This window comes from Pterocles gutturalis, unplaced genomic scaffold, assembly GCF_000699245.1.
Source record: "Pterocles gutturalis isolate BGI_N339 unplaced genomic scaffold, ASM69924v1 scaffold42825, whole genome shotgun sequence".
In the NCBI taxonomy this organism is placed as follows: domain Eukaryota; kingdom Metazoa; phylum Chordata; class Aves; order Pterocliformes; family Pteroclidae; genus Pterocles; species Pterocles gutturalis.
The window spans coordinates 34,223-50,066 of NW_010139961.1; the positions used below are offsets into that span (position 1 = coordinate 34,223).

The 15,844-nt window shown below is 36.7% G+C and overlaps 1 protein-coding gene across 1 annotated transcript in view; it reads left to right on the forward strand.

Moving 5' to 3' along the window:
* The window catches only part of LOC104469116 (probable phospholipid-transporting ATPase IIB), a gene marked incomplete at its 5' end in the record, with an annotated part of 41,747 nt that extends 27,335 nt beyond the window's left edge, over nucleotides 1-14,412 (forward strand). The window contains 11 exons of the mRNA XM_010083490.1: nucleotides 908-1,006; nucleotides 3,526-3,615; nucleotides 4,084-4,228; nucleotides 4,562-4,626; nucleotides 5,081-5,236; nucleotides 5,392-5,456; nucleotides 6,739-6,847; nucleotides 9,684-9,741; nucleotides 10,416-10,619; nucleotides 13,105-13,137; nucleotides 13,972-14,412. Coding sequence (XP_010081792.1) covers nucleotides 908-1,006; nucleotides 3,526-3,615; nucleotides 4,084-4,228; nucleotides 4,562-4,626; nucleotides 5,081-5,236; nucleotides 5,392-5,456; nucleotides 6,739-6,847; nucleotides 9,684-9,741; nucleotides 10,416-10,619; nucleotides 13,105-13,137; nucleotides 13,972-14,108 — 1,161 coding nt within the window. The remainder of the gene's footprint in view (nucleotides 1-907; nucleotides 1,007-3,525; nucleotides 3,616-4,083; nucleotides 4,229-4,561; nucleotides 4,627-5,080; nucleotides 5,237-5,391; nucleotides 5,457-6,738; nucleotides 6,848-9,683; nucleotides 9,742-10,415; nucleotides 10,620-13,104; nucleotides 13,138-13,971) is intronic.
* Nucleotides 14,413-15,844: the final 1,432 nt, after the last annotated feature.

A 15,844-nucleotide genomic window follows, 5' to 3' on the forward strand; every position in this document is an offset into this window, starting at 1 on the left:
GGAAACACAGTAGTAGCTGTAGATAGGTCGTAAAATTATAGGTTACTCAGTTCCTGATGAGAAGACATCTTTTGTCCACTCATTGAACCACATGGACACTAATGAAAAGGATCTTACCTGAGATGAACAGGAAAAGAGGGAGACGGAGGCTTACAGTTTAATAAAATTGCAACTGTTAACTTAGTGACTGTCCAGTAATAACACCTGCAGCTTAAGTCATTCTTCCTGTGTGGTCTGTTCCGTTTGGTCCAGGGCTAATGGCATTTCGTCCAGATGTCCTTCAACTTTCTTGCTGGTAAGGGGCTGAGGGAGAGAGGGCTATCTCACTTTAAGAACAGATGGATTCTCAACCTTATTCCTTAAACTTTAATGCCTTCATCCCAGTTCTGTGTGGGCAGGACCTCTTTGGGGAGTGTTGGGACTGTTGCCGTTCCTCCAGAATGTGCTGTCTCATTGCTTGGCTGCTGCTTTCCGATAGATTCTCACTAGGGTCATGGACAGTTGTGTCACATCATTTTGCTGACAAATGTTAGCTCACTCTTTTGATCAAAGTAGTGTCAGGGCCATAGGGAAAGGCTTTTATGCTTTCCCTGCTGTTCAGCTATGCCAGTGGGTTTCCCCAGAGTTTCACCATGTCTTTGTGTAAATTGAGACATTGGCCCATGTGAGAAGGGAAGGGGAATGGAGCTGCCTAAAGACAGTTCTTTTCTGCTTTGTGTGTTATTGCATTAAAAACTCTTCATCAATCTTAGTTAAAAATGCTGTATATCAGTAAAAAAAAAAAATAGTATATTTTTTCTGGTAATCTAATCCCAAAAGGTAACAGAAGAAGGTAGGAGATGTCATTTAGATTTGGAGAACAGACACGTTAATGTCAAATGGAGTAAACTTTTACGTTCTTTTGCAGATATGGATGTTAACAGGAGATAAACTGGAGACAGCAACTTGCATTGCAAAAAGTTCTCACTTAGTGTCTAGGACTCAAGATATTCACATTTTCAGACCTGTAAGTATAGTTCCAACTTTCTTCTTGGCTCGTCAAAGGACAGCTAATAACAGCGTTGCTTTATTTGATTAGTAGTTGGCTGCTTGTTCAAAATTGATGGGTTATTGTACTGAGTGTCGTAATAATGGTCAAGAGAGTAGTACTTAGGTTGTTATTCAAGGATGTAGAATTACAAAGCATTGCTTCTGTTTGAGAGTGCTGGTTTCTGGATTTGTTGATATGCTACAGAAATGTTTGTAGCCATGTTCGGGTGACCCAGGTTCTACATCTGTTCTACTCTCTTCACTTACACAATGGCCATAGTAAGGTACCTCTGAAAAATGATGGAGAGGGGTCTGTGTGAGGTGCTGAGCCAGTAGGAAAGTGTGTCCAGAAATTTAGGACCAGAAATGTGGTTCTTGGTGTTCCGGCATTTCCATTAATAGAACTCTTTAGACCCAAGCAGAATTAATCCTGATGAATTAAACTGTGATGCCAACGTCGTCTTTATAGACATAGTTCAACTCAGTATGAGAAAATTTGACATTTTTTTGTATATCATGGTATCTGTTTGCGTTTTATTAAAACTGTTTAAGATAATTGTTAGAAAGGTAAGCTGAATATCTTTTCCTATACGTCTTGGTTATGTTTGCATAGCGTCAACTCTGATAAAGCCAAACAAAAATAGATTTTCCAGACATTGATTGATGCTGTGTGATCAGACATAATATGTCTGTGTTTGTTCTAAATGAACCACTTGCACCTACAGAAATAATTATATGAATATAATTTACATGTAAATGTTGTTTCTTCTGAAACATCAGAATGGCAAATTAGGCCCTGCAGACTACTATTTGCAATTACATTATTAATGCTTCTGATAAAACTTCAGATCAATTTTTGTTGACCTTTCCATGTTGTAACACCACAAATTAAGTCTTCCTGAACAAAATCTATTTAGTTGAGTCAGATTTTTATTTTCCTTACCTCAACTGGTAATAAGAGATCAGCATAAAATTGTGTTAACTTAGGGTACGCAAAGTTTTAAATTAGTTAGAAAATGGATTTATACGGGGTTATTTCTGTAGCTGTATTTTTTGCAAAGAAGTAACTGCTGGATTAATGTAAGAAAATACCAAGCACTCTAAAGCTTCTGTTTTAGTTATTAGTAAATAAAAAATTATTCACTACTTCGACTTCCCAAAAATGGGCAAAATTCCCAAATGTTGGTTATAATGCTTTTCCTTTTTATTCTTAGAAGTTTCAGCTTCTTCATTTTTGTAATGAAATTAACTGGTACGTTGTTCTAGAGGTATTTACAAAATAGAAAAATATACCTCTGGTAGGTGAAAGGTAGAACAGAGAGGCTGATTATGGCTCATCAGCATGCACTGACTGCTGACATCTCTTAATCTCTGTGATTCAGAAAGATTATAACGGGCCAATGCAATCTGGGGCTCCTAACAGCTGGCAGACAAGGAGCTCTCTCTTTACGTATTTAATTGTGGGAAAAGAGGAAAAAAAGATCTGAACTGGGGCATGTGTATGGGTTTTTCTGTTTGCAGGTGCTTTTTAATGTGACTCAGTTTTTATGTGTAGTAGAGCCCATCTGGAGAGAGAGGTCTTTGGACTGCGTCTGATTCTGAGTAGTAGTGGGCCAAAGACAAAACTTCATGTTCGGTGTAATTAAGACTCATATATTTTAAGATATTTAATCAAGGTACTGACAGAGCCAAAACTAGAAGTGTAATCAGAGTTTGTTTTATTCTGTGCTTGGAACTTGGTCTTGTATGATGGCTCTAAAATACATTGATCTTTTATTGGGGGGGGGGAACCCACAAAACTCCTCAAAATCTGGTTATAATTTAAATTTTTCATGTTCTGTGTTCTAGCTCAAAACCTTCCAAAATCCATTTGGTAACCTTTGACCACTTTTTGTATTTCACAGCTGAGCCTTTCTGAAACAATAGTTAAGTAAATAAAAAATTATATCGTTCATTCGTATTCTGTCACTTGATCCTTCTTGCATACTCATGTAGGATCCAAAAAGATTAGTACTAGTGAGCATTTTTATGTGCCTTTTGGGATCTCTGTCTGCTTACCCAAACTGAAGAAACGTAGTGTGAACATTCTGTATTATTCTAGGAACATATTTTACTGGTTAATAAATGAAAGTTTTGAGGTTTGCTTAGGTTTTTTGTCTATTTTTTCTCTAGTCCTGCCAGGATGGAAAGACTTAGGTCAGCTTGAACTTAAGATACTTTATGTAATTAATTCATTAATTTTTTAGCCCTCGTTTACTTTGGTGAGGAACCAGTTCAGCTGACTACATAGATTTTCCTTGTTTAAGGATTACTTTTTCACTCCGTAAGATTCAAGGTTTGTAGTCGCATCCCATGGGCACTGGGCTTGCACAGCATTAGAACACTTGTTGAAGAATGAAGGCTGCCTGGGTACGAGTTCTCAAAATATGATTTATTTAGGCAGGGGTTTTTTTAGGAATATAACAAAATCTTTTAAATGGGTGTTTTTTATTGAAGGTTGCTACTCGAGGAGAGGCTCACTTAGAACTAAATGCCTTTAGGAGGAAGCATGACTGTGCCTTGGTGATATCTGGGGACTCGCTTGAGGTAAGAACTTGGCTCCAGTCAAATTACATTTATCTATATGCTTATGTTCAAAAAGTAAAGTATCGGTGTCTTAGTGCTCTTAAACTTTTTTCCAATATTTACCCGTACTTCAAATTGTCCTCAGAGATGCTTTTGTTTTTCACTGTGTGCTAATTAGAGGATATATGTTCTAGATGGGCAAACGTTATCGGTTCTCTGGTCTCGAGTATGGTCACGGAATGGAGTTTGTGTGCAGTGTGCTTTAGTATTGTCTCTTCTCTTATCCCCAAAGTGTACTGTCTCTCTAAATGAAGAAAATACCAGTTTAAAATAATAAAACCACAGTCAGGAGAATGTGGCTTTTTTTTTTTTTTTCTGATGGACGTTGTGCAAGCAAAACTTCATAAAATAATATACTGTGTTTTTGTGTTAGAGTATCTTTTTATTGAATGTGATCGCAAGTAAACGTGAGTGTATTTTTTTCCTTAGGTTTGTCTGAAGTATTATGAGCATGAATTTGTAGAGTTGGCTTGTCAGTGTCCTGCTGTGGTGTGCTGCCGATGTTCTCCCACCCAAAAAGCTCATATTGTGAAACTGTTACAGCACCACACCGGAAAACGCACGTGTGCAATAGGTAACTGTTGGCGTGGTCTTCATCTGCGGTAGCTAAAATCTGTAATAAATTTAAGCAGTAGATGGCACCATTGAGAAGTAGCTGAAACAGAACCGAAGAGGATTCTTTATCAACAGCCAGGTATTATGTAGCTGTAGCAGAAAATGCCGTTCCATGAGAAAGGTGTGGTTATCTTCTTTATTCCCCAGGAAAAAGTCTTGATTGCTGAAGTAATTAATGATAATCCATAGATTAATTGTAAGAAATCAAAAGTATATAAGAAGTTTCTAAAATACTGTAAGGCCAGGAGAGTAAAACCTCTGAAGAGCTGAATATTGCAGTGACATTTTCCAGGTGATGGAGGAAATGATGTCAGCATGATTCAAGCAGCAGACTGTGGAATTGGAATTGAAGGCAAGGTAATGTTAACAGTTTCATTGTCAAATATATGCTACATGGTAGTATAGTAACGTGGGATTAGAAGCTTTATTCTTAAACAGTAGTGTATTCATCATTTCTAATTAAAGTATGCTGTAAGGTGATAAAAATGCTTAGTCTTTGAACAAATGTTTTCTTTGCTTCTATGTCCTCTGCTTTATTTTTTTAAATACAAAAAGCAAGAAAAGCAGAAAACACTATAATTATTTCTGTGTAGCATTCACCTGAAAGAAGCAGGATAGGTGAGTAAACTTGTTGCAGCCACTGCACCTTAGAATATGCACAAAAAATTGTCCTTTGTGATTTTTTGCAGAGTTGATTTCTGAAGTAAAAGCAAACTGGACTTTTAAAAGTAATTATCGCTTAGAATTTTGACATTCGAAACACATCTTTTGCACTGGGTTTCATATTTGGAATATTTTTGTTTTGTTCTAGGAGGGTAAACAAGCTTCCCTAGCAGCTGACTTTTCTATCACGCAGTTTAAACACATAGGGCGGCTGCTGATGGTGCATGGTCGAAACAGTTACAAAAGATCAGCAGCACTTGGTCAATTTGTCATGCATCGAGGCCTTATTATTTCAACTATGCAGGTATTTAAAACTTTGTTTTCTGAATAGTTAAAAACACTGTCTATCTTTGAAATGTCAAAAAATCTTAATCAACCAGTATTGTTATTTTTTTATTTATTGTAATGTTCTGTATATATAGAATTATATTAATGCATATCATTACCTGCTTTTTGTAGGCTGTATTTTCATCAGTCTTCTATTTTGCATCTGTTCCCTTGTACCAAGGATTCCTAATGGTAGGGTAAGTCAAAACCAAGAGTTATGATACCTGGTAGTAAATACAGCAAACTAACTTGTTAAATAACATCATGTAGTTGGTGTCTGCCACGTTTTTCATACATTTATTGTTGGTATGTTACCAAAACCTGAAATGAGTCTCTACAAAGAAAAGTCAAACTAGGTTGAAGGGGGCCTACAGGGAAGCTGGGGAGGGACATGCAGTGACAGGACGAGAGGTAATGGATTTAAACTGGAAGAGGGGAGATTGAGATGAGATATTGGGAAGAAATGTTTTCCTGTGCAGGGGGTGAGGCAGTGGCCCAGGTTGCCCAGAGAAGCTGTGGATGCCCCATCCCTGGAGGGGTTCAAGGCCAGGCTGGATGAGGCTTTGAGCAACCTGGGCTAGTGGAGGGTGTCCCTGCCCAGGGCAGGGGGTGGCACTGGATGGGCTTTAAGGTCTTTTCCAGCCCTAGCGATTCTATGATTCTATGAATATGGACTGCATGGGGGATAGAGCCTTATTACCAGTTCTCTGAAGAAAGGGATCTGTATAACCTTAGAAGAAGATGCCATATAACCATTTTCACATATGGGGTGAAAACAACAGAGGAAATCTCCCAGACTGGTTTCAGCGGTTACACAGATTGCCATACAAGCCTCAGTGAGAAACACAGATTTTTTTTTCTGTTAAAAGTGGAACTGAAGCTACTGACTGTGAAGCTTTCTGAGAGTGTACTACTCAAGTCTGACAGGTAGATTTCCGTTCAGATGAATGTATGCGGGATTAGGAGCACCCTGGTCTTGTTGCAGAAGCTGCTTTAGGAGTATGGTTCCCAAAGTCATACAGCTGAGGGATACGCATATATTTGTGTTTGTCCCTGCTCTCTGCCCCTTCTGTCCCAAGAAGTCCTCCTTGTAACAGTAACAACTTAAATCAATAGTAACTTAAATCATAGTCAAATCAAGGTCTGATTACACCAGCCTCTGCAGAGGCAAGCAGTAGTAGACCTCCAAAATGTTTGTAGATAGTTGTGCTAAGTTCTAGAAAAGTATATACTCGAGTATACATCTGGTATGTGCATACTGAAATCCAGAGCCACTTGCAGAGCTGTTAAGATTTTTGTTCATCCATTTACCTGTATACCGTGATGTCTGGAATATAGTGCTTGTTTTGTCTTGTTTTGCCTTAGTACTGGGTAGAAAAAACAGTTTAATTCCAGTTACATAAACAGAATAATTGAACTCAGATCAGTTTAAAATCATATCATACAGAAGTGCTAATTATGTGCTTTCCTTTCCCCTAGGTATGCAACCATATATACTATGTTTCCAGTTTTCTCTCTAGTATTGGATCAGGACGTGAAGCCAGAAATGGCATTGCTATATCCAGAACTCTATAAGGACCTCACAAAGGTATGCACATCCTCAGTGCTTGGATACGAACCAAATGCTGAAATCTCCAGTGTGCAAAACTCTATATTCTTACAATAATTTTCTTAAGGTTTTCATGCAAGACAGATGCACAACTAATGTAATGCAGGCTTCTGTACTATGAAATTAATCCATGGTACCAAAGGTTCCCCTCAGTTTTATTAATACATTTGTTAAGTCACCGGTGGTTGAACTGAAATAATTCAAACATGAAGGTATGTTGATGTAAAAGTTGCTTTGAGTCTGTCCCCAGGATCTCTGATCTGGAGTTACTTATGCTTACCTTTTCACAGCTCCTTTTTCCTTTTTGACTGGTAGATTAATTTAGAGTTGGTTTGTTGGTTTTTTTTTCCCCCTACCCCCCAGAACTTACTACTGACCTCTCCAAAAGCTGACTGTCTTTAAATAACAGGTGTTGTTAACTGATGGACCTTACCTGAATCATCTGTCTGCACATAGTGCTTTCTCCATGTTTGCACATACCTGCAAACTCTTTACCCACAACAGTGAAACAAATATCAAGATTCTCTTTTAATAAGTTTTTTTAAAAGTACTTGTGTTCCATCTTAAACTGACAGCTAGAAAAGTTATGATCCAAGGCAGAAGCAGATAGTCTTTTTAGGGGTAGTAGATTCTTTGAAGATGTACCAAAATGTTCAAAAGCAGACAGTCATCAAAGAAGGTCCAAACTTTTCTGAGCCTTTGTCTTTTTAATTGTACTAAATTAGCTATTAGCTATGGTAGTCCGGGAGAATTTTTTCTCATCTCTTGGAGGTCTTGATTCTCTCTTTCTCCTGTTCCAAATCTTTAAAGTTTCTTTATGAGATTTCAGGCTACAATTAATCTCAAAAAGGCATGGCCTTACACCTGATAAAGGCAGCTGTAAGTTTGCCAGCGGAAACCTATTGATGGAACTTGGAAGCATCTTATTTCCAAAGTAGAAGTTAACCTGTGCTAGGAAAGTGCCCAGGATGGGTAGATGAATACAGGCTAAGTGTTTTGTTTAGGCTTACATGACAGTTCTTGGAGATGCTGAGTCACTGGCTTTCCCCGCTTGTGTTGCACCTCGATGAATATTAAATAAATACAACCCAAGTCATTATCTTCAGAAGAAAAAAAAAAGAGAACATAGAGACAGTGGAGAGTATGGTTTGGTGCATTGTGTGGGGCAGGTGCTGATCAGTGAGTGATTATGGATGAGTAGCACAAAAAGTGATTTACGTGCTACATTTGACTTCATTATTACAAGGCAATCTTATTGTGAGTGTTTATTCCAACAATTTACCATAATGCCACCTTAGTCGTGACGCTATGAAGCCTACATGTTTCTGTACATCGTTTTTGAAATCATGGACTCTAAATGCAAATCTCTACCAACGCTGTTCAGCCAGTATTAGTCAAACACATGTTGACGTGGACTGTAATTCTGTAGGAATTGGTTTCTTTTCTGGGATATGCTAGTGATGAAAATACTTTTCAGATTTTTAAAAGTATAAGAGCTATTGGCACAAGTCATTGACAGATTCCTGCTCTGGTGCAAGAAGAAGAGAAAATTAGTGAGGTTCAGAGAGACGGGGTGGCCACATGCCCTGGAGGACGCAGTGGTTCAGTATTACTATTGATGTGGCTCCTACGGAGTTATAACTAGAAAAGCTGATGAAAATTCACAAAGAAGCACAAGTAAGAGTGCTCCCTGCTTTCATCTGAAAATTATTCACAGCCTCTTGTGCAGCATTCCCTAGAGGCTCAGGAGTGGCTTACCCCTTCTAGTTCCATAAAGGTGAACCAAAACTTAAGCTCATTCTTATTTCACAGATCTCACTAATTGGGAGCTGTGGTCAAAGGCAGAAGCAGTGTCCAGTACTCAAAGGAAAATGAGTAGGCACTCATAGGAGAAAAAAAAAAATCTAATGTTTCCTTGTGCTTGTATGAGAATTTTTCCCATATGTTCAGTCACCAGCATTCTAGGCTATATACAAAATCACAAAAATGTCTTTAGCACCTTGCCATGAATTATCCAAGATGTTGTAGCCAATCCTGAAGTCACAGAAAGAGTTAATTCATCACTCTCTGCAGCAGTGAAGCACATTTCTTTGTGAAGTGCTGATTCCTCCCTGTTCCAGAGGGATCACTTCTTTTGTCCCCAAACCACTGCTTAGTTTGCCATTTTGGCCTTTTCAATGCATATCCTTTCAACTCTGCAATTGTCATATCTTTCCTCAGTGCCTTCATGGAATGCACGAGTCATGTGCAGATGTACAGCATTGATTCTTGGATTTATGCATATGTTTCAATCTGTAACATTCACAATCACAAGAAGGTTTCAGATGTATTTGGTAATAGCTGCTTGCTGAAAACTTACCATAGACATGTTTATTCTCTGAATGTAAATCTGCAGTGATCCAGCATTTAGAAGTGACAGTTCTGCTTGAGGTTTAGGTCTGTAAGTACACAGTGCTCTTCTTCTTGAAAACTGCATTTTACAAAACAGACATAAAAAATTTTAAATAAAAAATAAACTGATTTTACTGTAAATTATCCATCTGAAAACCAGCCGGAGCATTGCAAGGTAAAGTATCTTGGCTGTTTGAGGCCCTAACTGTCCTACCCCCACATTTAGACTTTGTGCAGTTTCTATACAAGTTTGCAATGAGGAATCGTACAAACAAGTAGGAGTTTTTTAGCCTATATCACTTCAAAAGCTGCTTATTTTACTTGTAAAATGTCTTTCTAGAGATGAACTAATAAAATAGATGAACTGAGTAGATTTATTTTTTTTAAAGTTGTGTTTAACTGTCCTCTCACTTGTTTCCCTTAGGGAAGATCTTTGTCATTTAAGACCTTCCTCATCTGGGTTTTAATCAGTATTTACCAAGGTAGGAGAGAGTCCTAATGTTACTGAACTGAGAATTTTTTGTCTGCTATTGGCAGTATTGTTTTTCAGCTGCAGGTTGAATTCCCAAAGCTTACCATTTCATCAGCAGTTATATATATTGCTTTCTGTTTATCTCATAAATCGATATTCCTGGAGTGTGCCAGGCCTGTTCAAAGCACGGCATGGATTGGTGTTTTTATTGATGCACGTCGCCTAAAAAAGGACATGATTTTAATTAAATGCTAATCCAGAAAAATTTTAGTGAGTGCTCACCACATTGCATGTATTTACACAGTAGTTTTCTGTCATGGAATGGCAGAAGTACTGTTGAAGAAATCTGAATTATGTAATCAGTTAAAGGTAATTACACTTTCAACAATATCTCAATTATTTGTAGCACTTGATAAAATGAGGTTAATTAGCAGTTCATCAGATATATTGCACTAAAAGGTGTTTAATTTTCTAAGAGTTTTATTTCTTGACAGCTTTACTTTGGTTATTTTAGTTCACATGCACAAAGTCCAGTCAACATCACTTCTGTTCTTTTAGAAAAATCAATGTTGTTACCTTAAAAGAAATTACCGGGCCAGTTTTCATAATAAGCGACCGAAAGTTCAGTGTGCACACTGAAATGTCGTTGCTCAGTGTATTGTTAAACTCGTGTGCCTTTCCTAGGTGGTATTCTGATGTATGGAGCCCTGCTGCTTTTTGAATCTGAATTTGTACATGTCGTTGCCATTTCCTTCACCGCCCTCATTTTGACCGAGCTCTTGATGGTTGCACTGACTATACGAACGTGGCACTGGTTAATGGTGGTGGCTGAATTCCTCAGTCTTGGCTGCTATGTGGCCTCTCTTGCATTTCTAAATGAATACTTTGGTAAGTAATGATAAAGGTATTTTAGCAAAGAACTGTGTTTCATATTCTTAATATTTTGATTTTTTTTTCTCATTTTTTTAAGTTAAGAATAGGTGATGTTATGCTTTGTGAAGTACAGCTTTCTCTATTTCTTTCGTAAGAAGTACGAGTTGAAATTAGGCTTAGTTAATGTTGGGCTAAAATATTCTCTTGTCCTTTTCTCCTAGAGTTTGACAATCTTTATTCCTGTTAGTATGATTTATGTAGTTGATAAACCTTAGTCAAACTACGCATGCTTTTCCCAGCCTTCATCTGGTCTTGACAGTCCAAACTGCATACCTTAAATTGGCTTTGAGATTTGCACTATTGAAGTGGATACGATTTTAAAAAATCAGGATCTTTCACTGAGTTGGTGAATTATTTTGTATGCCAGACCAAGTAGACCTCATTAGATCTAACCCCAAGCTTAAAAGAGCTGAAGTATTGCTAGAGGGTGAGGCAGAAGGCTATTAGGGTAGATACTTTATATAAGAATAATTGTTTCATAATTATATTAGGCTTATAGTAAGCTTGCTTTGCTTTAAATTGCAGTATGTCAGTACTGTATCTGAAGGTTCTGAGTGTTCATAGTTCACAAGATGAAGGAACACATAGAATCATAGAAACATGTACTGCAAATCTTAGCAGTCAAGGATCTGAGCATCAAAATAATACTTAGTTCTTTTCATATCAAATTATCCTTCAGTAAAAACAACTATCTCAATCTTAGTGTGATTTTACAAATGTAACAATTTTGATAATAGCTCACAAGGAGCAGAATCCAGCTCCTTCTCTCTGTGTTTTCCAGGAGCTGGTGAGTAAGGAATTGCCCTTCTTCCACTGTCCCTTCTCATAGCAGAATTAAATGTTATGTCGTAGTTTCTAAGAGTCTCATAGTTCTGCTTTCACTTTCTGTCACAAGTATTCAACACTGGGTAGTGTGTTTACAGTATATAATTATTTTTTTTAATCAGTAAAGGCTTCACTGCCTGTCCCAGGTGTTCTGTTATTTCCCAGATTTCTCAGGAGTCAAATTTTCATGAAGAAACAACCCTGCTGGGCTTTGTACTTGTATTGTGCATTACTTCAGGTCTGCCTTTCATCTGCCACTGATGCGCAGGCTCTTTAGTAGAGATTATGGGATTGATTCCTAAATCTCCACAGCCAGATTACAAATGAAAGGAACAAGCAAGAAGCAGACACAGGTACTGACTCCGTAGCCCAAACTTCCAGGAACTTCAAAAAGCAGAACTTGCTGCTTCACCTTTCTAAGTCTTCAGTGTTGGTGACAGCCAGTCCTTCCATCCTTTGGAGGTGCTGTTCAGTGAGAAAGCCCTTTAGGTGGTGTTCCCAGATGTGTGAAAACTGCAGGGACTTAGTTTCTTGCAAGCCTTTCTGTAAAGAGTAATGCTTCACTATCCTCGTGCATTTCCTGGACAAGTCCGAGCAACTGAGTGAGTAAATGCTTGCATGGCTTCTTGCAGCCTGGAGACTTCTGTATTTTCCATCACTAAGAGTACTGGAAAGGCTGCAATTTCATGGGCTTTTGTAAAGATATATTGTACTGTGTGTTATTAATCGGTTCATCTGAGAAAATGCATTTTAGTTAGTCTGCTTAATTCTTTACTTAGTGCTTTAATCTGTCACATTATAACCAGGGAGAGAAAAATTTTTTCTGCATGTAATGTAGTGTAAACGAAGTTACAGAACAGGGTTTGCAGTACAAAGTATAGAACAACTTCCATGTATCAGGGAAAATGATCCACTCCAATAGTGCTTGTCTTCATTGGCAAATAAAATGTTTCTTGCAATGATGGTGCTTATACACATCAGCTCCTCCCAAAGAAATGATATAATAATTATGACAGGGCACTAAAATTAGAAAGACAAAAATATTTGATGCTGCTCTACAGCTGTGATTCATGGAAGTAAATCAATTTTTAGGTTTCTGAATGAATTGCACACGATGGCCTTATTAGGCGTGTGTCTCTGACACGTTACACAAACTTTTCGTGTGCCTCAGCAAGCTTAGGCTAAAACTGTGTAACAAGTTTGTACACTGAAATCTAATCTACAAAATATTTTGCATGAGCAAAGCTGGAGCAGTAAAACATTTATTTATTGCATTTTCTGAAGTGAATTTTCATTCACATTAAAACAGTTCTGATCAAGTTCTCTCTACAGTAAATCTTACCTTGAGGTCAAATGTAAGAAAACTTCCTGCCTACTTACAACCTTAACCCGTGATCAAGTAGGAAATGTCTTTCTTTTCAAAGTATTTTTGGTTTAATTGCTGTTTAAAATATTCCAATTGTCACGTGAAAGGCAGTAATACTCTGGTTAAGGCTACTAACATCTTTTTAATTTCCTTTTTATGCAGCTAACCTCTTTGGGGTTTTTTTCACATAGCATTTGTATTTCCTGTAAGTCTGTCCTTTCATTTTCATTTTCCCTCTTTGTGAAACAGGTATAGGCAGAGTGTCTTTTGGAGCTTTCTTAGGTAGGTGAAGTTTAACTTTTCTTGAAGTTTTTTTGAAAGTCTTTAAAAATTCATTAAAGAGTAGTAAATTCTTTAATATACACATTTGTAAATAATGGAAAAAAAGAAAAAAAACCCCAATTCTTCAAGTTACCTGGGTTCTGGGATCTTTCCATGATAATTATGACCCCACCATTGCAAGTACGATCAAAAAATGTCAGCAGCAAGTGTAGGGTGTCACTGATCTTGTTAGTGTTTGTCACAAAACAATAGCTTCTCACTGTGGCTTGTGGCAATATCACAACGTTGTTTTCCCTTTAAATTTTTGGGCTCTGATTTAACCTCTGAGGTTTTAAGAAACATTCTGTCTAGTTGTTTTGACTGTTTCCAAGAAAAAGAATTTGAATATGGAATAAAGGATCCAAAATGGTGGTACAATTTCTGGTCAGGAACTTGTATTATAGTGGGTAAAAATTGTTCTTACTAGTAGAAAAATAAGCTGGCTTAACTTTTTATTATGAGAAAGTCTTGCTTTTAAACTGAGATTCTGTTTTCCCTAAAATTATTCTGTCCTGCAAAACAGTGTAAGGACCTTAAAGGAACTCCGAAGTTCCTGTCTAAAGGAAATAGTTGGCAAAAAAAAAAATGTTGATGTTAACTATTTTTCTGTTGGTTTGTTGACCCTTTTTTCTTTCATGTTTTCTTTTTTCTTTTTTTTTTTTTTTCAAATTTAATTTTGCCTGGTCTTGAACAATAGCAAAAGCAAACAAGAACGTTTTATTGACTTTGCACTATGGAAGTTCCAGTTTTCTTGTTATCAGCTCCCATTACTTATTTTCCCTTTTTTTTCTGCAGATGTTGCCTTTATCACAACTGTGACCTTCCTGTGGAAAGTGTCAGCAATCACTGTTGTAAGCTGTCTTCCACTTTACATTCTCAAGTACTTGAAGCGCAAATTTTCTCCTCCGAGTTACTCCAAGCTTACCTCGTAAAAGTAATTATATTCCAATAGTTTTTCACTCACGCCAGTCTGCAAATTGCACATTCACTGTGCTTTAGTGTCTGTGGATTTATGTTGGACTAAAGAAATTTTTTTAAAAAATAAAAAAATCTAAAGTGATAGAGTGAATAGAGCACAAAAAGAGGAGGAAACATCTGACAGGTACAATAACACAGAAGTACACTAACAAAACTATCAGAGATAAAATTAATTTTCTTCATGTTGTTTTGTTGGGTTTTTTTTACTTTCAGTTGCTATGATTATAAAATAAAACTGAATTATCTTTGATTTGACAATGCTTCTGAATGGTTTCATTGCTACCGTAAAGGATTTTTTCCTACTGTACTAATCTTCTGCAAGTTGAATTGAAAGTTTTATTATTTATTACATAACTTCCTAATGCAAGTCCTTTCCTTTAATGTTTATATATGGAATAGTTTATTCATCCATACTTACTGTAACAAACCTAATACCTGTAAATGCCCGTGTCTGTATTAGCAGCTAACTATTATTCCTCATCAGACATTGAGTAATATGCACTATTTGAATTATGTACAGATGTCTGCATAGCACAGTATTATTTTAGAAGCTGTTGTCCTATTCCGTACTCTCCGTTTCCGGCACCAGTAAATATTACAGATCTGTGATGTTGAAAGCAGTTCTTTAAATGCACATTACAGCCAGGTTGCACAAAAGCTGTTTAAAAAATGATGAATTCTGTACATAATTCCACTGCACCTATTGATCTGTACAGATATCAAAGACATGGCTGCTCAGTAAATATGTTTTAAAATTCTTATTCATTTTGTATTTGTAAAACTGCAAATAGTGTCAAAGTACATTTCTATATATGAGAAGTCCAGTAAACCTTGTATTAGCTAATATGTTTAAATTGCCTTGTAATCTGTTTACTTAGGCTACTCAGGTAAATGAAAATAAGATGAACACATGAATATTATGGTAGGAAAATCTATCATCTTTCAAGTTGTAAATGTTATGTTTTTATAACTTAGCTTGGGTGCAAACTTGTTTAGAAAAAGAAATCGAAACATTTTTGCTTGTTGTAAAGTGTCAGAGTTGAGTATCTAGCTGAGTTATGACACTTCACAGCAGTTTAAGATTTGTTCCAGAAACTCGTATACTCTGATACAATCTGAAGGGTCCAAATCTTGCATACTGTACTGGAAAGTAGGATATATTATTTTAGTTTTCAATTGTGATCTAACTTTGCTTTCTCAAGAAGTACGTATAACGAATTTGGCATAGTCTGTTAATCAGTGGGAAGGAAGAGCATAATTATCCATGCTTTATTTATTAAATATTTACGTGTGAATGTCATTTTTATGTTTGACCGTATGCCTTTACAACATAATTCCTTGTTTAGTCTCTTGTAACTTCACCCTTATGCGGTTATCATTTTGGATGAGTAATATTTAAGTGATAAATATAACTACTTCCTGGGAGAGCAGAGGAAACTGCTGCAGAGCTGTATGGACTCCACTCCATTAATTTTTGTTTTCAAAGTTTTTCTTACAAGCTATTTATCTAGTTTTTGTGGGTTTTTTTTAAATTTTCATTCCTCATTATAAAAGCAATAAAGCCTAATTTCTACCAAAAATTATTAATGGTATATGTATTAAATGAACTACTGAAGTAGAGTTTATTTTAATTACACAACCTTGCAGACTAGTTTGCTCTGTCCCTCTGTAAACTCATTTCTGTAAAACC